Source organism: Mytilus galloprovincialis, chromosome 8, assembly GCF_965363235.1.
Source record: "Mytilus galloprovincialis chromosome 8, xbMytGall1.hap1.1, whole genome shotgun sequence".
NCBI classification, from domain to species: domain Eukaryota; kingdom Metazoa; phylum Mollusca; class Bivalvia; order Mytilida; family Mytilidae; genus Mytilus; species Mytilus galloprovincialis.
In genome coordinates this window covers 76041696-76066414 of record NC_134845.1, presented here as the reverse complement: position 1 = coordinate 76066414, position 24719 = coordinate 76041696, and the positions used below count along the sequence as shown (strand labels likewise).

Sequence of the window (24719 nt, the reverse complement as noted above, 5' to 3'; positions counted from 1 at the left end):
AAGGAACACGAACATCACCAAAAAACTTTGTGTGGGGATCCTAAAAGCCTTTGAAGGGTGCAGAGCCCTACTGAATAAGTAAACCACGACATGTTCGTAGTCGTGAGTATACATGCTGTGTTGAGTCTCATAAGTTATGGCACATTGAAGGAGAAGAGGACACGGTTGTTGTAACGACAATTGGAACCTATCCGTAGTAATCTGTCTGACAGAAGCCAAATCGTGATGATGTCCGTTGATGACTGATTTTTTTCTATTTGGAACCATAAAATCCTCTATGAAGATAATTATTGTAAAAACGCAACTCTGGAAAATCGTATCGACTGTGTGATATATACTCCGTACGAAGGTGGTGCTAGAATGACGATACGAATAAATAGAAAGTTAATCATACAGTAACTGTAATAATCCCTAGCATTATGTCAAAAACTTGTGTTCTCAATCGACCCCTTTTCATTTTCTAGATGTAAAGCAGACGTAAATTACCCCCCCCCCCCCAAAAAAAAAACCACACACGTTTAATGCGTATAATTTTTTTCTCACAAGATAATCATTTTCTACACCTGGAATCCTCTCTAAATTTCTGCAGCGATTATAATGCATCTATTCATTAATATTATCTTTGATAAGTTAATTTTAAAATCAAAATGATTTCAGTTTAAAATGTATAATCCCCACACACACGTATAATTTCGCTCTCACGTGAAAATCTACAACAAATTCCTCATAAATTTCTTCAGTGATTGCAATGCATCTATTCTTTTAACATTATCTTTGATAAGTTCATTTTAAATGATAATAATTTCAGTTTAAGAAAAATAAACCCTTCATGGCCCTCCTCTTTATAAAAGTATTGATTGAAGTTTAAACGACATAGTATGTCCTTGTTGCTACGGTGTAATTGATATTTTTGTAAAGGTTTATAAAGGTAAGTTTTAAAATAGTGCATTGTATACAATATTTGAAATGATATTCATATTTTTAAACTGGAACACACAAAAGAAAAACGAAGCTAATGAGGACAATTCGTTGTTGAAATCAATTTTATAAAATAAGGTATGGTATAACATTTTGCTACTTTCGTTTTTGATTAGGAATGTGAAATGTACATAGAAAAATAACCTTGTTTATCCGTCTGAATTAAATTAAATAATTAAACAATTTGATAGAACTGTTCGAGCGTATGACATTTGCGCCGATTAAAAAAAATTCTCATTCTTTCATTTGTCCGATTTCTTTTTTTCATTTGCGCCGATTTTATATTTGCTCCTCATTGGACTTACAGGCAAGTTAATCCTTGTACATGTACTATACCTTGAAGGTATATTGGTAAAATCTGGTTATAAACGTTGTTCACTTAGGTTTAAGTTAACTTTGATTCATATTGTTCTGGAACTTCGTTGTAACACGATGGACATATTGCACACTGAAATGAGCCAAGGAGTCAAATTTGTAATCATCGACGGCCATACATATCGGAAGGTCAGTGTCCTGAAACATAACAACATATCTTATCGATGTACCATCAAATCGTGTAAAGACAGAGTCACCACGGATTCTGATGGTCTGACTATTGTCAAAACACAGAACGAACATAACCATGTTGCAGATGACCGAAAGACAGAGGCTAAAGAACTACGGGTACGGTCAAGGTAAAAGTCTAGAGATGTTTTTATGGATGTTATCAAGAAATCCAGACAGCTACGTGTGTTAGAATGCAAACTCTAGAAATGCCATCATTAGTACGTAAGCCAGACAAAGAAAAGATGGACTTCGATATTGACAATTACGACAAATATAGAAGAAACGAAATCACAAGAAAAAAATATATTAGATGTGTTGCCTATAAATACACGACAAGAACAGATTTATGATTTTAATGTATTCCGTTTTTATGGATTTGAATGCTGTAAATAGATTTTTAATTCGTCATTTTAATATAAACAGAGTGCTTTTATCTTAGCTTTTTACTTCTTGATTTTAAAGTATGTGAATATAGTGCTTTTAAATTGACTTATCCTGCTCGAAATCCTACTTTCATCACCCCGTGGTGAGCAGGGGACAACAGTTATATACATGTTATGATTGACAATTCATAACATTTGTACAACTGGCTAACGAAAGAGGTCTATAATGATAAATGACAAATAACATGACAATGATGGAGATTTGTCTCATTGGCACTCATACAACATCTTCTTATAATCTATTCACCTGTAATTTACCTGTAAAAAAAATTCGGCGCAAATGAAAAAAATTAATCGGCGCAAATGAAAGAAAAAATCGGTGTATATGAAATGCAGATCGGCGCAAATGCAAAACGCCGAACTGTTCTTTAAGGGATTCAACTCAAATATATGGCTACTCTAACACCTAAATTATCATGAATGACATGATGAGGGACAATATGATATACGAAATTCAAAACATCCATTAAAACATACCAAAAAGCCCACATCAAATTTCATTTTATTACTATAATACATAATATATGAGCACGAGAGTTGATTAATATAAAAAAGAAGATGTGGTATTATTGCCAATGAGACAACTCTCCACAAGAGACCAAAATGACATAGAAATTAACAACTATAGGTCACCGTACGGCCTTCAACAATGAGCAAAGCCCATACCGCATAGTCAGCTATAAATATACCATTTAATGGAATTCAGCTGACCAAGAATCAATTAAACCATCGGCAATCAAAACACGGTCGCCAAATCCTACTTATGAAACTCATCGTAGATACCAGTATTTAAAATTTTGTAAGCCAGACGCGCGTTTGTTCTACAAAGGCCTCCTAAATGATCTCGAATAAAAAAAAAAGACTAAGGCCAAATACAGCATGGAGCTAAAGAGCATTGACGATTGTTTGAGATTTCAAGCGGTTCTATTATTCTTTATTGATTTGAGAATTCAGATTTTATCCACACCCGCTAACTAATTATAGATAATTGAATTCTCTTTAATCTTACCACATAGGGAATGGGGAAATACTTGTCCGCGAAACGTCGTGAATAGGAAACGTTTAGTTTTGAAGTCGACACTGTGTTGTGAATTTCGTGAGTGTGTGAGTTCGTATGTTTTATTTGATTGCATTGTATTTATGTTTTGGGAAGGTTAACTTTCTGGTAATAAGACCCGTCACGGCCTGGCTGGGGAATTGGGTAGGCAAATGCTCACATTAATCTGTACCGATACAGGCTCCAAATGTCCTCCTTTATACGCCATAACTATGGTGGTGCTCCTATTTAAAGGAGGCTCATACGGAGACAAGAAGAAGAATTCCGTAGGATATTCTTGTCAATAATTAAAACCATGCCTAACGACAGAAACAAAACAAGACAGCAAGATATCTAGATGACAGCAAATGTTCATCAACAGTTGTGACGTGTATATACAAAATGCCAAGCTATAAATCGTCGTGAGCCTAGAAATATGATAAAACAAATTGATACTATGAATAATATGCTATACTCATCACTTTCTGGAGGACAATAAATTCTGAACATTAACACAAAATCTTATACATTACATAAAAAGGTTTTAAATGAATTGAAGCAAATAGCAATAACAGTCAGATTGTTAAAAGATCATTTTATTGAATAAAACATTTCTGTGTTCGTATTGAAGAGTGTCGTGAGGTAAAAACATTTACCAAATTGAAGGGACAATCAAAAGCTATTACTTGATCTATAATATATAGAACGAGATTTTACAATCCTAAACATAATGAGTTTTATAACTTTCGTATGATGTACCGCATAAATTATAACACGTTTCTTAAATTTAACAGCACAAGAAGAAAAGCACTTACAAACAGCTGAAATGAATCGATATTTGACATTTTTTTCACAGTTAAAGTAGGCAATACATTAAAGGTATTTAGATAAGGCGTTAATTTGAGACGTGATGGGGACTGTTTTACTATTTGAATCTCTGTGGAGCGTACTGCCTTCAATGTAGGATAATTTACAATTCCATTCCCAGGAACCTCAGTTCAGTAATTGCGTCATAACAATACCACATTGTAATCTGCTTTGTCGGCCGGAACAACAGAATTGTGATTGCTTGAAGTGTGTTTTTAATCCTTTAATTGGTTGTATCATTAACCCTTCTGTAAAATATACTAGAGATGTGCTTAAATCTATTAAAACAATTTTTTAGACATATCTGGACTGTTTTTTACAGTGTTGAGTTTAACAAAATATCATAGAACTGTACGAAATTTAATCTTAACGGTCAAATACAATATTGATATTCTGAATATTAATTTGCCATCAGATCAGCTCTATTGTAAGATGAATTAAGAGGCTTTAACTTTAAATTTTTATGATATTGTCATGTTTTCTTTTTCTAACGTATAGAAATGGACGATGATAAATGGGAAAATGCTAATGTGCAAGACAAGCACACCGAAGTGTTTCATATATATGATAACCAACAAGATGATCCTGAGTATTCAAAGAAATTAGATATTATATATGAGTGCCAGCAACATGTAGGAAATGACAGCTCAGGAAGATTACCTCTGAATATTGCCGTGATTGGACCTCCAGGTTGTGGAAAGTCGTCGTTTCTCAACACAGTTTTTGCTAGTTTCAATACTGACAGTTGGCGGCAAATTGCACCTATCGGATTTTATAAAATACGAGGTTGTCAATTACACTTCACGGAACGTTTCAAAAGGTTAGTGAAGTCAATTTCTTAGTAGACTAATTTCAATAAAACATAGTGGCCAATGCCGATCTAACTATATTGTTATATATACGCAAGTGTTTACCTTCCAAAATCACCAATGTTAAATCGCGGTATATTTCGGGGGTACATATTACTCAATTACTAATTTTCGATTTAGTGTTTTAAATTGTTGTTTATCTTTTCGTCGTTTATTTTTTTGTCAATTGTACAGACCGTTTCCTTGTTTTTATAACAAGGATACAAATATATAAAAAAAATATTCTCAAGCGTTAGTTTAATTCCGATGCAGCAATTAGTATTTATGCATGAATAATTAATTGAATCTAGCGTTAGTCTTACTAGACGTTTTAGTAAAAGGGTATTTACACTACTGCAAAATCAGAAACCGATCTACCTGAAATTTAGTCGAAAATGCAAATACCGATATCATATCATAGTACATCATGTATAAATTTATCAGAAGGTCTTTTTCCCGCTATTTGTCAATATTATAAAGCATTGTCTTGCCTACCGTTCATAATACCAATCCAGTGGCGGATCCAGCAATTTTCATAAGTGGGGGCCCACTGACTGACCTAAGAGGGGGCCCGCTCCAGTCACGCTTCAATGATTCCCTATATAAGCAACCAAATTTTTTCCTAAAAAGGGGGGGGGGGCGGGCCCCCGCCCGCCCCCCCCCCCCCTAAATCCGCCTCTGCAATCGATCATAAAGAGCTTTGTGTAATTTTTAGAGCAACACGTATGTTCTTCTATGTTTTTCTTTTTGTTTTGCTACGAAGATGAAAAGTAGAAGTCTCAGAACAGATGAATTGAAAAAGTAATGAACATGTACAATTAAGAAACTGAACCTTCATTGTAGTTTGTTGTCTCAAGCTATATCTAAATAATGCGTCCTTGTATAAATGCGGTTTAGAGCTGACATTTGAAAAAAAAAAGAAACTCTTCAAGAAAGTAGAAAGTTTGTAGAATACATGCATCCGTTCACATATTTTGAAATTGAAATAAATACTAGTATTGAACATGTTGAAAGGAAATAGATTTCATTTCTTAGGAAAGTCATTTGCGTTCGTTCATACTGAAAATTAAACGAGATAATAGGTATGGTCATTTCATTATATTTTAATTTAGGTATTTTAAATCATGAATACAACACATCAATTCTAAAACGACAAATATAAATAACAACTTTTAGACATACTGGAAATTATTTATAAAACGTTCAAGAACGATAAAATGAATTAAGATGTATTACAATATTTCCTATTCAACTTGAGCAGCTACACTAAAAAGGACTATTACAGAGGAGGCTCCAAAGATGACGGTGTTCTGTTACCAACGTTTTTGGACATGACTGGTTTTTCTGATGAAAATTCTAAAACTGTTCTGGATCTGTTAGAGATGGTATTTTCTGGTAGAATTAAAGAGCAGCAGAAACTGTCGGATTTCGTACAGGGAGCCAAACACATGTCTTCAAGTGTAAATCATTATAACAAAGAGGTCAATCATCTACCGGTCGATCGAATCATTGTTGTTTGCACACTTGATCCTGTTTCAGCTTTACCATCTGATTTATTGTCTTGCATAGTGGAAGCTTCAAGAAAAAACAGAGGTATGTTTCCGAATAATTAATGTTTGAGGCACGAACTATTTTTTTCGTGACATTTATAGCACAAGAATATCTAAAAATCAGCATATGTTAAGTTATATTGTTCACTGACATTTCTGATGCAGGAGCGGATCCAGCCATTTTAAAGGGGGGGGGGTTCCCATCCCAGAGTAAAGGGGGGGGGGGTTCCAACTATATGCTCCCATTCAAATGCATTTATCGTCCAAAAAAAGGGGGGTTCCAAATACTGATAACTTTAATAAAAGAAACAGTCAGATCAATCAAAACAAATATAGTTTTATATGACCACGATTTATGTTAGACTTACTCGTTTACAAATTTTGTAGCAGTTGTTTTCTTCACTCTTAATGACTTCAATTCACACGAAGTCACACATTTGTTTGGCCAAGTATATGACATTATAAATGGGTCCTAAAACGAAATGTATACCCATCTGTCATCCAGATTTAGAAAAAAAGTTGTTAATGTTTCCTTGTAATAACATAAACGGTACCAATGTTTCTACAACAGATGCGCATTTCGACAATCAATGTCTCTTAAGTGATGTTCGAGTCTAAAATATTTGAAAATCCAAAGCTTATTTAAAAATTAAGAGCTGTAAGCAAAAAAAGATACATGCCTTAAATTTAGATTATTTCAACGCAAAATCCGTATTTAAATGCCATTTACGAAGTTACATATAATCAATGAATAACGATTTTTGCAATGTATAAAAAATGTATATTGTATGACAGTTTTTGCAAGTTTTCTCTTTGCTAATGATTAACTATTCCTTATTGTGCCTTATTTTTATAGATATTCCCGTTTATGGAGTTTTGACAGGAAGAGATAAATATAATCCAATATATAACGATAAAGCATGTAAAGTGTCAAAGAAAGTAACCAAATTTTGTCAGGTTCTTGGACTGCCAAAACATCGGTTTGCATATATTACAAACTATTGTGAAGAGTCTGATCCGGACCTTAAATATTTGAATACAACTATTCCACAGTTCGACGTACCAGTTCTCCGGTTCTTGAAACAGGTGATTATTAAAAAAAAATCAGAATTTCCAGTTAATAAGCTCCGTGATAATTCCTATTGCGGCGTTTATCTCTAAATGTTGAAAAAAAGATGTATTCCCTGTATTAACCAATGCAGGTAATAAAATTATCTAAATGTTCAAAAGCAAAAACCAGGTTAGAAGTGAAACAAATAACAAAGAATGAACTAAAATGAACACAACAAAAAAGACATTACATCACAGAAACAATTAGAACGAATGAATTAAAACATTGCACAATACCTTAAGTTTGTATCAATATTTTTATGCTCAAACGTAACATGGCAGTAATCATTGAATCTTATACTGTAAAATGCATATATTGTTTTTGATGTACACGTCATGGTAGTATAATTTTAATATGAATTTTAATCAAGTTCTGACGTGAAAATACCAAACAACACAACACTTCTATCGAAAGGTTAGACGGTATTCAAAAATGTTCAAGCAGAACAAAATATTCTTGCCATGAATCAAGTTACACTCGTCCCCGGTTTCTTTTATTTAAAAAAGCCGTCCAACAAACTGACAAATGTCTGTCGCTGAAACGGAACTCTATCGTAGTGGAAGATATTAGCAAGCAAAATCAAGGGAATTGTGCAAATGATGATACAAGCATGAAACTTAGCACGAAGCATCATTATTATATACATTTTAAGAAAAAACTGCTGGCCATGAAAAAAAATCATTTTTTCAAGATGACCACCACCTTTTCTAAAATGGCTGTTTTTTCAAGATTAAAATACTTATTTTTCTGGAAAACGTTTTCTTTGACCTTCTTTAAGAAAAAATATTATCAGGTTTGGTGGATACCTTCTTTACATGTGACGAATATACTTAAAATGAATATTTGACATGTTCTGGGTTTGCACATGCGTGAAAATGTTACAAAATTCGCACACAAACTTTTCAACTATTTATTACATGCTTAGCGCATTTTGAGTTTTTAATGATGTTATGAATTTGTTTGATGACGTTTTTTAAGGTTATGATACACATGCGTTAAATAATTTTGCGCATGCGCAAACTATTTATAAATAAAGAACGAATTACACGCACTACAGGGGCACAATGACGGAAATCGTAGTTCTTCTAACAGATGAGGATTTGAATTTCTTAAAAATATCTTGGTCGTCATTCATTCCTCTAAGCATCTAGGCTCTTCTGTTCAAATATAAAGTGTTACTTCTTTGACGCCACTGTTTGAAAACACGCACTTTCAGTTGCAATGATCAAGCATTCGAGGGATAAGGTGAAAAAGGTGTTTAAGTTTCTAAATATCGGGCAAACATCAATTATAGCTGCAGATAAACCCTTTGGTATTGGCTAAGCAATTTCAGTTGGAATGGCAATATTTGTACGGAGAACATAAGTTTATCGTGATGTTTGTTGGATTGTCCATGGCTTGTTTTGAAATTCTGAGTGATATATATAGTGGATGGACATGTGTCCTCGCTGAAGCCGATATTGCAATACCTAGAGCGGCAGATGCTTTTCAAGTATGTTCAAATGTAATTAGGAATTGACAGGCGCATCAGATAACTGCATGTGGTTTGCTTGAATTGGTAATGCTAGTCGTTATGAAAGCGTAAACACAGGAAATATGGTTCATGGCTTTGTGACGTTGAAGTATGTTATCAACGGGTGTAAGGAAAGAGAGTCATATCGACCACAGTTTAATTTATGGCGTTCAATTATGAATTACGAACTTCATGTGTCTTCAGTAGTACGCTCATATCACGAGTCAAATATCGTACTCTACAAACAGTCCATATCAAGCATGATACCAATCTATGCAAGATATGGATTCCCTTCACAAACATCAACAACAGGTTGCAATGAAATTTGTAAATGGTAATTTTAACTGACCGTAAGACCAGCAAGTTGATTTTATTATATTACAAATGACCAGGCACAAGCACAGAATAATGAGTCGTAAATGGCGATGTTGGTACCATACGTTTAATCAAAGATCATTTGGAGACGATGGATGGTAGCTGGAGCAGAAGTCAGTAGACTGGTAGATGAATTTGAAAGATTCAGTGGTTTGAGTTATTCTACAACCGATGAACGACGGCATGAAGACTCTACGAAATCACTAACGGATTTCTTCGAAAAACTTTAAAAGCTTTCTAAAGTAATAAACGAGTTTGGAAATCTATTTCTAGAAGAGTCGTCAGACTTGTACAAAATGTACTCTTTTAAGGAAATTGATGATTCAAAAGTAGGTAAGATATGTATATAAACTCCACGATATTGTGTCCAAACAGTACGATCTTTTGAAGCAAATCTGCTTTTTTAACCAGATGAAGAAAAACGTTTCCATATACAAGCCGTAAAATGAAACTGGAAACTTTTTTTGTCAAAAAAAAAAGCTAGAGTACCTGAACACTGATTGGGATCTCTTTTCTAGACTTTTCATTTCTTCTTTAGCCACGAACACCAAACTGCCCCTCCGTCTTTGTGTCAGGACGAGGTATTAAATCGCAGCAAATTGGCATACTTGAAAAATTCTGCGATTTGCCATCAACTGATCAAAATTCTGACGCATTTTTCGTTGGTATGGCAGCAATGGTTAATTGTTTGCCACCACTTGGGGCAAACATATGTGATGATTATGCAAATAATATCATACTGCCTAACATAAAATCTTCCTTCAATAAGTATCCAAGAGTAAACATCGATTTGATGTTTACTAAATTAATTATTTAAAGGCAGGGACGAAAACAAAAGGCAAAGCACTGGTGCTAGACGGGAAAATGCTGGTTCTGGTAGAACGCCAAGGATTTGGAGTAGTTTTCTTCGTGAAGATGACAACAAAACAGAATTGTTCAAGTTTCTTGCCGACAGAATTGCTTCCTTAGAGACTAATGAAAATGATTGTGCTACTCAAGGTGAAAATATTCTTTGCAATTTCAATACGGATACATCCCAGTTATCCCCTTGTAACCATAAAAAAGCAAATACACGAATAATTGTCCATGATAAGCATGCTGCTGAAAATGGTTGAAAAAAGTAATTTTAAGAAGTACTGACTTACATGTAGTAGTATAAGGAATTGCAGTACTCGCAAGATTAGGTGTGGACAAATTGTGGAGATAGGTATTTGAAGGAATAAAGAATGTTGATGGCTTCCTGTACATGTCATATCAAATGCGTTTGGTCCTCATGTAGCAGCCTTTTCTTCTTCCATGTATTTAGTGGGTGTAACACTGTTATCGGCACTTCATCGAAAAGCGAAGAGGTCAGCTTGGCAGACATTTGAAGTATTCTCAGATGTAACGGTCGTTTTTGACCGATTTTGTATGAAGACACAGACATAGACATCATAGAAGTATTTGTTTGCATCATGCACGGAAACATCACCGTTTGCTGTTAAGGAGACACGATTAAAATCGTTTGCGAGGAAGCAGCGGCCTTATGATGCTATTCCGCCTACCACAAAATCATTATCATTAACTTTGGTAGGCGGAAAATCATCATAAGGCCGCTGCTTCCTTGCAAACGATTATAATCTTCTGGAGCACATCAAAAGAGAAGCATATCAGGGTGGACATGGTTGGGCTTGTCCGGATTTATGCTTTGGATAGGTTCATATACCAAGTCATAAACACAGGAGTTGGGTTAAAAAAAATGACAATTGGAAACCAAAATGGACTGCCGCTGATTCTCGTGTCATGATTTTTTGAAATGCGGAAGCAAAAAATTCAGCTGTGTTGGTAACTGCAAATGCTACCGTTCTGGCCTCCTGTGTACATGCTGGTGTATTGGTAACTGTCAGATAATTATCAGATAAGCAACCTCTCTTTCTAAACAAACTATATATGCATTTGAACTTAACAAAGTCAGTGATATATCTTGTTAACTTGATAGAAATGATAAAATTTACATTTTCAACGTTTAGCCGCCATTTTGGGACCGGAAGTCACCTTTTTATTCATGTAGGTATTGTTTTTTCGTACTTTAGGAATTGTGATTTAAGTTTTATCAAAACTGAAATTGGATTATACATATTCCACAGCTTTCAAAAGATTTACGAAATGTTACCAATTGAATATGACGCCATTTGCAAATGAGCGGTGGCCATCTTGAAAAAATGATTTGTTTTTATGGCCAGCAGCTGATTTTATTTTAATATCATTTAAACCACCCATATACCAAATTTCATGCTTGTATCACGATTTGCACAATTATGTCCATAATATCTCCCACTAACTCTGTGAATATTCTGCATGTATTATAATCAAAATGGACAAACCATTGAGATAAAGCATACATAGGCCGAAAAATTCAGTTTTGATTGCCTTACAGGGAAAACGATAGATTCACTATACATGTAAACATCTTTATCATTACCCTATTGCATCTTTGTGATTAGTGTATTATATTGATCCGACACACACACAAAAATATTTTTCAGGTTCTTATTCCCACGTGTGAAGACAGATTAAGGAAAACGGTAAGGAAATAAAATAGGAAACTTCATTGATGTTCCAGTTGCTAAATATTGTTTGATTAATAGAAAGCTTAAGATCACATGAAAACAACAACCTTACTTTGTGACGAACCACACTGATCACCAAAAGAAACCCACCGAAGATAATCAAAACGCATTTTGACCGACAACATATTTGTTGAGTTAGGTGGAATGATAATTCAGTAGATTTAGTTGGGCATCACTACTTGACGACCCGTTTTTAAAACCAATATGAAAAAGACTTAGTGGCTTTGAACCAGCTTTCAGTAACTGCGAGTACTCTCAGATCTGTACTAAGTGTCTTTTTGTTGTTGAGATGGGAAGTACCCGGTCACGTCCACTATGTGTAGTATTGTATTTGTATCCATCTGATGAGTTAAGCCTTTTTCAACTGATACTAGTTGACCGATGCGATATTGCATTGTCCCTTGCACTCCTTAGATACCAATACAGTCGTCTGATTTTAATTTTACTGATTGTGTCCTTATGCCGAATGTAACATTTAGACTGAGAGAAACGCTTGCCTACTCGACGCATCTGGTCTCGCTTCTTTTGGAGTTGCTAGATGTTTGTTTTTACCAGAATGTTTCTGTCTTTCGTCGGTTGTCAATAAGTCAACATCGATAAAATATGGAGTTTTTTTTCTTAGAGATATGAATAAAATTGAGAAAGGAAATGGGGAATGTGTCAAAGCGACAACAACCCAACCATAGAGCAGACAACAGCCGATGGCCACCAATGGGTCTTCAATGTAGCAAGAATTCCCACACCCGTAGGTGTCCTTCAGCTGGCCCCTAAAAATATGTATACTAGTACAGTAAAAATCATACAAGACTAACAAAGGCTAGAGGCTCCTGACTTGGGACAGGCGCAAAATTGCGGCGGGGTTAAACATGTTTATGAGATATCAACCCTTCCCCTATACCTCTAGCCAATGTAGAAAAGTAAACGCATAACAATGAAACATTCAAAAAGTCCTTTATTGTCGTAGTTCATTAGAACTATAATCTCTAAATGTTCTTCTATCTAAGATAAGCCTTGTAATCCGTGTATGGTATTAAAAAGCTATTGATTGTCCTTCACTATATCTAAGCAGGTTATAGACACCCAGAAAATTAAAAAAGTAAAGGAAAGATTACTTGCAAACTGTAAGAGTCTAGTTGGTAAAAGCGGCCAGGGTAAAAAACCGCTAACAATTGCCGTGATTGGATCACCTGGAGGAGGAAAGTCGTCTTTTCTCAATACTGTTTTTGCTGCATTGGGCAATAAACGATGGATCGAACACGCAAAATGTGCTGATACTGGTAAAACAGGGAAACAGATTACTCAAAGTCTTAAACGGTTAGAATACGATATGATTACGCATTTACTGTTGACTGCTATTTTTGACATTTTTACCGTTTATTTCAGTTTGTTTTGTTCATATATGCATATCTGCAATATCAATATTTTTTTTGTCCACATTACCATCCTTGTTTTCTCAAGTGTATCATAAAATTGAGAATGGAAATGGGGAATGTGCCAAAGAGACAACAACCCGACCATAGAAAAAAACAACAGCAGAAGGTCACCAACAGGTCTTCAATGTAGCGAGAAATTCCCGCACCCGGAGGCGTCCTTCGGCTGGCCTCTAAACAAATATATACTAGTTCAGTGATAATGAACGCCATACTAATTTCCAAATTGTACACAAGAAACTAAAATTAAAATAATACAAGACTAACAAAGGCCTGAGGCTCCTGACTTGCAACCTTAAATCAAATTTAAAAGCAAGCCTATCATATTTCTAAGTATTTCAAAATCTTATAAATAAAGGAAACATTGTTATTATTAAACAATTATAATAATTAATTGCAACACTTTTCTGCAAAATTGAAATTAAAAAAACACTATATACAATGTAATACGGAATATAATCGGCGAGCTGGAAAAATACGCATTCTTTAAACTGCCTTAAATGTGTCAACATAAAATCTTTAGTTTTAATGTGTTAATGTGTTCAAAGCGTTTCAAATAATATAGATACTCGGTGATATTTTAATTCTGCACGACTGGTGCGTGCATGATTCTTGAGCAAATGCAAAATGCAAGTATTTTTATGCCAATAAGACGATACATTGTCGCACCACGGCACCATACCATGTTTGCATGGAGGTTTAAAATGAGAAATGCACCTTATGCAATTTAGTAAAAAACAATGGTTCAACCATCTAAAATACAAGGCTGCATAAAAGGTTAATGTTTAAAATATATAACCATATATTGATATTTGTTGCTTTTTCAAAAGTGTTTGGCAGAATCTGCGTTCTTAGATATAAGAAGATGTGGTATGAGTGCCAATAAGACAACTCTCCATCCAAGTCAACATTTATAAAAGTAAACCATTATAGGTCAGAGTAAGGTCTTCAACACGGAGACTTGGCTCCCACCGAACAGCAAGCTATAAAGAGCCCCAAAAATTACTAGTGTAAAACCATTCAAAGGGGAAATCTAACGGTCTCATCTATATACAAAAACGATAAATGAGAAATACTTATGAACCACATCAACAAACGACAACTACTGAACATCAGATTCCTGACTTTGTACAGGTACAAACAATTGCAGCGGGTTTAAACGTTTTTATGGTACCAAACCTTCACCCTTATGTGAAACAATAATGTAACATCACAATATAGAAAGACACACTAGGATATATGTTCATATATGAATACATTTTAAAACTTGTGGTTTGCTACAATCTTCATCGAATTGTGCATAATAAATTATAAAATTGGTATCATCAGTACTTTCTAAATATGTATGCGATAAAAAGTTTCTCTTTGTTTTGATACATCTTTCTCTAAATAATTTTATTACCAATCGCTGCTGTTAATCGTTATTAAGGTTGTATGAAATATGCACTTTTTCTGTTCTTTAATACTGTGCTATTAATGCAAATGCCTAAAGGTGTTTTTTTTCGTAGACCCAAAAAATATTTGGTATCTGCTGTTTGCCAATTGCATTCAATAAGTGTTTTATTACTCACTTCAGTTATCTTTGATTATTATGAAAGCCATTGTGTAGAATTTCACAATGAATAACACAGTTTAAATTGTTTTTGATAAACCTCCAAATTAACAAACCCTTTTTGGAATAGTAAGGCTTTTCTACCTCAGGAATAGATTACCTTAAGCCCCAGTCCCACTAGACCACGATCGCACCACACTCACCGCAATCTAAAATAAATCTAGATCGTGGTGAGGTCGCGGTATGAGCGGCATGAAAATGTTAATTTTCGTTGCTTTCACGATGCTACTACGTCCTAATTACGCTTCTACAACGATCCCGCTACGATTAAGGTGGTACCTAACACTACAGGGAGATAACTCTGTAAAATCAGCAGAACGTTTTAATGACGTTGTGTTCATAAGGGAATATTAAGCTTCTTAATGATCAAAATAAGTGTTTGTCAAACTGCTATATAACCAGTGTAATTTTTCTGATTAAACGGTTGGTTCAAATTTTTGGAAATTTTAAAATTTTTGTCAAAGGGTGAAAGTAAATACTTTGTAAAAATTTTAAGAAAATTAAAAGAGCCAAATTAATTTTAGTTAAAGTGTTAGGTACCACCTTAAACCACGTTCTCACCGCGCTTATTCTGCGACCTCACTACGCTTATAAAGATCTTTCTACGCTCTTCACGTTCTCACAGTCACTACGACCATACCACGCGTTATCCGATTGCAACACGATTTTACTGCAATTATAGCACGTTCTTACCACGATTATACTACGTTCATACCGCGATCTTACTACGTTCTCAGCAATACCGTCAATATCGTGTTTCATATCAATATAGTTCCGTTCCTTCTATTTCTGATTAAAACGGAGATTTCTCGGAAACAATACAGTCATGCCACCAAAATCTACTAGAACACTTGGGCGTGGTGGTAGGGGTTGATGTAGAGCAGAGGGAGCAAAGTATGAACGCCATACTAAACACCAAATAGTACACAAAAAACTAAAATTAAAAATAGTACAAGACTAACAAAGGCCAGGGGCTCCTGACTTGGGACAGACGCAAAATAGTGGGGTTAAACATGTTTGTGAGATCTCAACCCTCCCCCTATACCTCTAGCCAATGAAGAAAAGTAAACGCATAACAATACGCACATTACAATTCAGTTCAAGAGAAGTCTGAGCCTGATGTCAGAAGATGTGACTAAAGAAAATAAACAAAATGATAATAATACATAAATAACAACAGACTACTAGAAGTTAACTGACATGCCAGCTCCAGACTTCAATTAAACTGATATTTTACACATAAGTAGTATAATACTTGTCATCAAGAGATGTCAGAACGACCAATCAAACCCAAATTACAACCTATTGCTGGTCCATAAAGCTCAAATGACGATATTTTAGTGAACGATAGCAGAGATGACACAGATGTGTCAATATATATAGGAAGATGTGGTATGAGTGCCAATGAGACAACTCTCAATCCACGTAAAAATCTATAAAAGTAAACCATTATAGGCCAAGGTACGGCCTTCAATACGGAGCCTTGGCTCACACCGAACAGCACGCTATAAAGGGCCCAAAAAAAAATACTAATGTTAAACATTTAAACGGGAAAACCAACGGTCTAATCTATATAAAAACCAGAAGCATGGTTGAGCCGTTAGGGCAAATGGATAAATACATTCAGACAAAAAAAATCTAAGGAGTTTTTTTTATATATTTTATGTGAAAAATGATTAAAAATGATGGTCGTAGTGTGAACGTAGTAAGGTCGTGAGAAGAGCGTGATGAGAACGGCAAGGGCGTGCTAGAATCGTACTATGGTCGTGAACAGCGTGGTAAAGTCGTAGTGGAAGCGTAGTTGGGTCGTGGTGTAAACGTGATGGTCGTAGAAAGGTCGTGATAACGTCGCTGTGAGATCGTAGCGCAATCTCTCCGAATAGAATCACGCTCTCGCTACGATTGTACAGCGACCTTTGCGATCTTACTACGATCTTAGTGCGCTCTCACTACGCTTCTACTACGACCTAATTTCGCCACGACCGCACCATGATTGTTTTGAATATGTTCAAAGTTGGCCACGCTCTTCACGATCTTGAAAACCTCACCACGACCGTGGTACGACCTTACTGAGACTTACACGATCGTACCACGATCATCAAAATTTGCATTTTTTTCACAGATCGTAGTGCGATCGTGGCCTAGTGGGACTGGGGTATTAGCTGTATTTGGCAAAACTCTTAGGAATTTTGGTGCTCAATGCTCTTCACCTTTCGTACTTTATTTGGCCTTTTTCACTGATGAGTCTTTTGTAGACGAAACGCGCGTCTTGCGTAAATACAATATTTAGTCCTAGTATCTGTGATGAGTTTATTCACTACATGGAACCCTTGGTTTAAAAACTTTCTTGCACACGGGTCCTCAATGCTCTTTACCTTCATACTTGTTATGCTTACTCACTATTTTGAAACTGATGAGTCTTATACGTCTGGTGCCTTTGATAACTATTGTAAACAGCAACCCTGTATCAGGAAAAAAAATGATTTGAAATGCAACCTCTGGAGTTTTTACCAAGTGGTAGATACATGTATATACTCTATATGCAGGTGCTGCTGAAATGTTGATACATAGAAATGGAAAGCTCACAGTTACATGTCATGTATGGTTTTATTATTGAGAATGTCATTTTTGTGTACTGTTTTTAACATACACCATTAAGAATACTGTGATTTCAAAATAAAATTCAATTGCATAGTAACTGATAGAAATGTTCATATAGGTTCTTAAAAGAGGACTACTACGGAACCCAGGATGCTTATTTGATGCCAACATTTTTAGACATGAAGGGTTTCGAAGATGAAGACACACTTTTGAAAACGGAATTGCTTAACATAGTTCTCAGTGGTAAAATGGAGAACGGCGAGAAATTTTCTGACATTGATTCGTATTATAGAAGATATGACATACAAGCATTGAGAAAAAAATATTTAGGAACCAGAAAGAAAATGGAGAGAGTAAACAGATTAATAGTTGTGTGTTCAGCTAACCCTGATGAAAGTTTACCAAAAGACCTGTTCGAAATTATTCTTGACGCCGCGAGCAGGAATCGAGGTAAATTGTAATTTTTTATGCACCCGCCGTAGAGGAGGGGTCATTAAGTTTTACCATTATACGTCTGTACACGTCCCAAAGTTGGTTTCCGTTCTGTTACTTTAGTTTGCCTCAACCAAATGTTATGAAACTTATACACAATGATTATTACCACAAAATACAGATCTAGTACAAATTTGGGTAGCGTCAAATTTACCGTCCCTTTATATTATATGCAAGCGGGGGCATCATCTGTGTTCCTTTTTAGAAACATTAAATAGCATTAGTTACAATTAATACAATAAAAAGGAACCAACAACACGATTTATAAAGGAAAGTTATCATTTTGCAATGTTTCGTGTAATAAGTTTGTTTTCAAATACCATTACAATGTTTTTGATATTTTCTTTAAGGGTTTTATCAAATTCAACTCAGTATTTAGTCTGAATACTTAGACTTGTTTACGCTTCCTGGTAGTCAGTGTAGGACATTGGCGTTCGTATACTAGTCTGTAAAGTCGACTTTCCGAAAATTTCAAAGACAATTACCTCGTTTTGCGTAAATAAAGAAACGACTTTGCATTTATGTTTATAAAAGAGAGTCAAAAGATACCAAATGGACATTAATAAGTGGAAAATAAACCGACTGTGCCATTGCTTAAAAGGGAAAAAAAAACATAGACAAACAAAAGTACACAAAACACAACATAGAAAACTAAAGACTGAGCAACACGAACCCCAATAAAAATAGGTGTTATCTCTACAGGTGCTCCAGAAAGGTAATCAAATCCTGCTCAATATGTGGCACCCACCTTGTTTTTCATTTTGGTACAAACCCAGTTATAAGTTTTATTCGGAGAAAAGGGGACTGGATTGTTATTTCGCCAATTGGAACATACCCGCTATCATCTGTGAAACTGGTATTCCATTTATTGATAATAAATGAGTCGACCAACTCGTCCGTAAAATTTACGAAGGGATGAATCCAATTTGTCCACTTGTAACTCTAGCTTAAATAGCTTCCTTGGGAGACGCAACCATCCATCAAGGAAATGCTTTCATTTTAAATACCCATGCATGCATCGTAGAATCATACTTAAAATAGATCTGAAGTTTTATGTGCAGATGTGTAGTCTGAATGCAAATATATTGTTAAAAATTAATAAATAGTTCAAAAAAAGCACTGAAGCTCAGATACCACATGTTTTTCTAACTTTTCCAGAAAAAAATATCTCGTTTAAGACGTGACATAATTATTGTTTAGAACTCTTGAAAATCACAACTCACATTCACAATTTTGCTATCAGACCAAAGGAATAGGATTTTTTTTCTCTTATTAAACCTTCTACAGTTTCTCCTTGCATTTAATTTTATGCGAAAATTGTATGGTCTTAATAATAACTGTAGTCAAAAGCTGCTAAATTTAGTAAGGACAAATTTACATATTAACATTATTATACGTTATGTTGCCCCCCCCCCCCCCCTGACTTTAAAATGCTTATATCAGCAAAACGTGAGTTCAATATTTTGACAGTCGTCTATCACTATCTAATTACATGAATTATCTTTGTGCTAATGTATATTATCTGTTGGCATTGGCTTGTACTAGGATTGATGTTCAGATCATATCTTCTAAAATATTGCTGTTAAAATTTGAAACCCGATACCCGAAAAACAATAATAAAAACCAATTGTTCAAGGAACAATTGAAAGTCTTTCCACCTGAAAAGATCTTTTTTGATATCATAAATATTAAAATTCTGTTTAAAATATCATTCCTAACATAAAATGATAGCTTATTATACGCTAATTTAAAAAACATCGGTTTGAAAATTTTCACTTCCGGTATTTTTTGATAGTTTACTTGACACTGATTCCAAAAATATATGGTTCTATATACTTGTGCATTACATAAGTAAGAAAAAAATAGCTACTTCCGGTCACAAAGTCACTTCCGGTTGGCTTTTTCAAGGTCATTTGGCTTGCAACCTAATTCAAAAGTCCCAATGAGTTATATCCCCATATGCGTAATTTTAAATATAAAAGGGGAGAAAACTCCAATTTAATGTACATGTAAGCGTACCTTTTCAACCAAAATGTATATGTTACGACATGTCGAAACTAACAATTTAGTAAAAAAATGTTGTCGGTATCTTATACGATTTTTTAAAAGAAGTGAAAATAAGCCAAAATCTAAATTTAGAATATGACCTTGACCTCTGACCTTGACCTATTTTTCTTTTTTTTTGGACCAATGACATCAAATCAAAAGACCCTAGGTCTCTATCACTTAAGGTTTACCAGTTAGAAATGCATATCACTTACACATGTTACATCAAATGCATAAGGGGAATAACTCTCCGAACAACTTCGGTCAAAATAAAACGTAACATCCTGAGGATATAATGAGCATTTTGGAAAAATAAATTTGTCGCTTTCTTTTACGGTTGCGAAGTAGATCTCAGAACAGGAAAAACATTGTTCGGGGAGATAACTCCTACACAGAAAAGTGTTCGGTTAAACAGGGTCAGTTTCAAAAGCGTATATAGACTGTATAATATTATATACAAATAAACTTAAGCGATATCTTTTGAAACAAAATACAGCGGAAGAAAAAATTAGGCGGAAGAAAAAAAAATAATCAGAACAAATCCAATTGGTCTTTCCACGGAAAAGTGGTAAGACCTAATAAATGATTGCAAAATTGATCACTGGCTCAATTACTGCTCTGTTTAAACGCACAAATGACTCACAATACCTTTATTATTAGAGTTGTCTCTAATACTCAAGGTCTAACCATTAAACATGCAGATAGTTACTTTCAACACAGGTCAAATACAGAAAGACCAATCTCATGAACAGAAACCGAAAGTTACAACTTGATAATTCATTTGTTGTATGAATCCTCATTACGCTTGCGAAAAATCAATTCATTTATCATGTTTATATCCTGACAGCCTAACCTAACATTACAAAGTGTAAATTATTGCAAATAATGCCGTCCAATGATTTTCTTATTTACCTCTCTGTATGTGCATCTTTTAGAAAAGGTATCTATCCATTTTAATGAAACTTTATGCATCATCTTTTTTTCATTCTATAGAAATTACCATATTTGGAGTATTTACACAGACAGATAAATACACTTCCGATGATCCAAGAGTTGTGGAAAAAGAGAGAACGTTCTTGATTAATTTAGGAATTCCAGAAACACGATTTGCTAGAATAAGGAATTACTGTCCAGATGTTGTCCCTTCGCTGAAGTACACAAAAACAACAATTCCCTTATTGGATATTCCAGTTCTACGATTTATGCGAGGGGTAATAATTTGATTTTTAAATAGCAGAACATACATGTGTAGAAAAAGAGGTGCGAAAGATACCAGAGGGACAGTCCAACTCATAGATCAAAAATAAACTGACAATGCAATGGCTAAAAAAGAAAAAGACAAACAGACAAATATAAGAACACAAGACACACCATAGAAAACTAATTTAAGACTAAGCAACACGAACCCTAAAAAAAACTGGGGTTGATCTCAGGTGAACCGGAAGGGTAAGCAGATCCTGCTCCACATGTGGAACCCGTCGTGTTGCAAACTTCATGTACGATGTTCTAAGAGAAGATACAAAGCCATCACTAGCGTAAATTACAATCGACCTTGTTGTTGCAATTTCCCGGAAATTTCTGCTATATACAAAAGAAAGGCAAAAATTATCAAAGGCACATTCAAACTCAAAAGTCGAAAATAAACTGGTAATGCCAAGGTTCAAATAACCAATAGACAAACAGACAAACCAAGTGATTAGTATAATTCGGTAGGTCATATTTGGGGAAAAGAGTACGGAATTTTATTTACGACAGTTCGAACATATAAGTTGTCATCTGTCTGACAGATCTTTTATAATGGTCAACCAAATCTGATGTGGCGTCCGTACCATTTTTCAAGTGATGATTTCAACTCCAACACTTGAAACTCTTGGTTTAATAGCTTCCTCGTGAGCAGCAACCTTCGATCAAGAAAAGCATGATAGGGAATACAAGCCCAGGAATATCGTATCAATTTGGAAATATTTACGCCGAATGCAGGCTTATTTAGTTGAAAATAATATAGATAAAGGTAATTTTACAGTTGGTTTAGATTACAAATAATGTTGGTACGATGTGGTACGAATCAGTGAATTATACTGGATTTGAAAAATTGACATTTTCAAGTTTCAAAATTTTCGGAATTCGGAAGGTGGTTGGCTACAAATAACGTACAAAAGGACTAAGAATGGCATTGAAACCAAAACAGAAATCTGAGTTTGTATTTGTTTTCTCCGTGTCCGGCATTTCAAAAATTTAAAGGATTAATAAGAATGATTAACACATCTGCAACCTACTGCATGAAAATTATGATATACGGCATATTTGTATGGGTACCTAAAATACATGAAAAAACCCGTAAAATATCGTTAAATTTTCATGTCAGTTTTCAGTTGTTGTCCTTTTACTAATCTTTCTGTGCTTTTAACTCAATGAAAGAACTTGTTATTAACATTTGTGATAAGGCATATGAAAATAATTGAAAATAGTCTATAGCGTTTTGTTTTGTTGACAGGTTGTTACATGTAGTATTCATATCGTTATGATTGTGCCACTTTAATAGCAAAACTCACCTGCACCATGAAAGCTCAAAGTAAATAATCTGACTGCGGGATTCATAAATACCGAGTCACGTAAACTGCTGCTGTATAACAACAAATAAGACAACTTTACAAGAGAGTCTAAATGATGATCATTTTAAAATCAATCGGATTTAAGTATCACATAGGTCACCGTACGGTCTTTAACAATACGAAAATTATACCGTTAAGTCCGACATAGCAACATTTGAATCAATTGAAACAAATGAACCAACAGACTGATCAATGACAAAACAATAATCGAAAAACAAATGTGAGATACAGAAACCAAAGACAGCCACTCAATAGAAGTCTACTGACTTAGGACAGGCACGTATTGATATGGAGGGGTTAAATATGTCGATGAGCTAGCTATGGGCCCTCTTACATGTACCTGCGACAGGGGTGTAACAACACAACTTAAAAACAAACTGTAGAAAATTGTGGGATATTGCTTGACACATAAGATCGGCACGAAACACCAAACAACTCAACTAACATTTACCCTTGTATTTATATTTTACTTAATTTGTACTTTACCGAAAAAGTTTAAAGTGTTACTCAGTTAATAATATAAACAGTATATGCTATTAACTGACAAAACTTTTTTTCTTGGCATCTCTGTCAAATTAAATTTCTACTACAACACTTTCTTTATTAGATTTATTTGAATGTTTGTTTTAATTTTTCAGTCAGTTGTGCTGCATGTCTGTGGTGTGTGTTTATATAGTTTTGGCTGCTGGATCCAAATTATTCCAAACTCACCCATTTTGTCGATTTAGTTTACTATTATAATTTTGTCACTACAACGGAACTATTCATACAAGGTTCAGCGAGCTAGAAAACCCGGATTAACCCAATATTTTCTTCTGGAAATGCCTGTACCAAGTAAAGAACATGACAATTGTTTCCACTCTTTCAGTTGGTCGATTACGTTTGATATTGCCAGTTTTTGCGGACTTTCCCTTTTTGAATTTACATAAGAGTTCGCTATTATACTCTTTCTCTCCATATTTTATTTTAAAACAGCTATGAGAAGCTTTGAGTAATCTTAGATCGGTGCTTTGTGTGTTCTGTCTTTTTTCTAGTTGTTTGTGTATCGTACCGATCTGGTGAGTCAGGTCATTTACAATAGTGTTTTAAAGTTTGTTCATACATGTACGTTATGTTGTATTACCACAGTCCTAGGTTACGGCAAAGGTTGAGCACTGACAAACATGTGTCCATGCCGGATTCATTGATAGCCTACCATACGATGTTTGCTAACCTTTGCTAGCTATTTATTAACGAGCTCGTTTTGAAGGCTTATATAAAGTTGCTTTAATTCACATATGTTGCCATCTAGTTGATAGACGTCTCATTAACCACACGTACCATTTACTCTTTATACTTAATAGTTTTACTGGTGTATGAAATGTGGTTGTCTGATATTTTGAGTATTTTTATAGTATTTGTCAAATTTCACTAGGTTTTCTCAACTTTCCGATTTTACCCGTGTGTGAATCAATAAAAAGTTGACCACACATTGTGTTAAATGTTAAAGAAGCTATATCGTTATAACCACACACATACAAACTTTGAATTATACTATAGGTATATCTTTTTAATGATATATAAATACTAGAATATCAAAATATATTTATGTTTCAGGTATTGACACCTGAGCCTATGGACTCTGTCATATATGACCCTGATGAATCGGAACCTTTTTGGAAGCAGGACTGGTTTAAAACATGTTTATTTATACTGTTTGGATTATTAATCATGTTTGTTTTCATGGCAAGTTTGAAATTCGAGATGAAGTAAAATAAGGATCACACACTTCACGCGTTATTGCCTCTTTTTCATATTTTGTTTTCGAAATTTTCACCGTCACGTAAACTAATTACTACTATTGTGGTAATCAACGTTACACAGTACTAAAACTACATGTTATTATTATAATCTAACAATCAAACTAACCATTGTCAGCCAACAACCAAACTGACTGACCATTGTAACCTAGCAAAACAATTAAATATAATCATTATAAGATAACAAAAATCTCATTATCTCACGTTGTAACAGAAATGACCATAGTAAAAGAGCACCAGAAATATAAAAT

The 24719-nt window shown here is 34.5% G+C and overlaps 1 protein-coding gene across 1 annotated transcript; it reads left to right on the top strand.

Moving 5' to 3' along the window:
• Positions 1 to 868: 868 nt before the first annotated feature.
• LOC143042598 (uncharacterized) lies at positions 869 to 24441 on the top strand. The gene is made up of 9 exons (XM_076214998.1): positions 869 to 928; positions 4369 to 4690; positions 5980 to 6311; positions 7125 to 7354; positions 11793 to 11831; positions 12946 to 13190; positions 17638 to 17969; positions 21051 to 21268; positions 24266 to 24441. Exons 2-9 carry the CDS (start codon positions 4371 to 4373, stop codon positions 24419 to 24421), a joined length of 1872 nt encoding a protein of 623 aa, XP_076071113.1. The 5' UTR covers positions 869 to 928; positions 4369 to 4370; the 3' UTR covers positions 24422 to 24441.
• The last annotated feature ends 278 nt before the right edge of the window (positions 24442 to 24719 follow it).

Excerpts from the sequence above, each read along its gene's own strand:
- LOC143042598 (XM_076214998.1), top strand. The coding sequence starts at position 4,371 with ATGGACGATGATAAATGGGAAAATGCTAATGTGCAAGACAAGCACACC. Across the intron at positions 13,191-17,637 it reads ATTACTCAAAGTCTTAAACG|GTTCTTAAAAGAGGACTACT; the intron begins GTTAGAATACGA and ends ATGTTCATATAG. Across the intron at positions 17,970-21,050 it reads CGCCGCGAGCAGGAATCGAG|AAATTACCATATTTGGAGTA; the intron begins GTAAATTGTAAT and ends TTCATTCTATAG.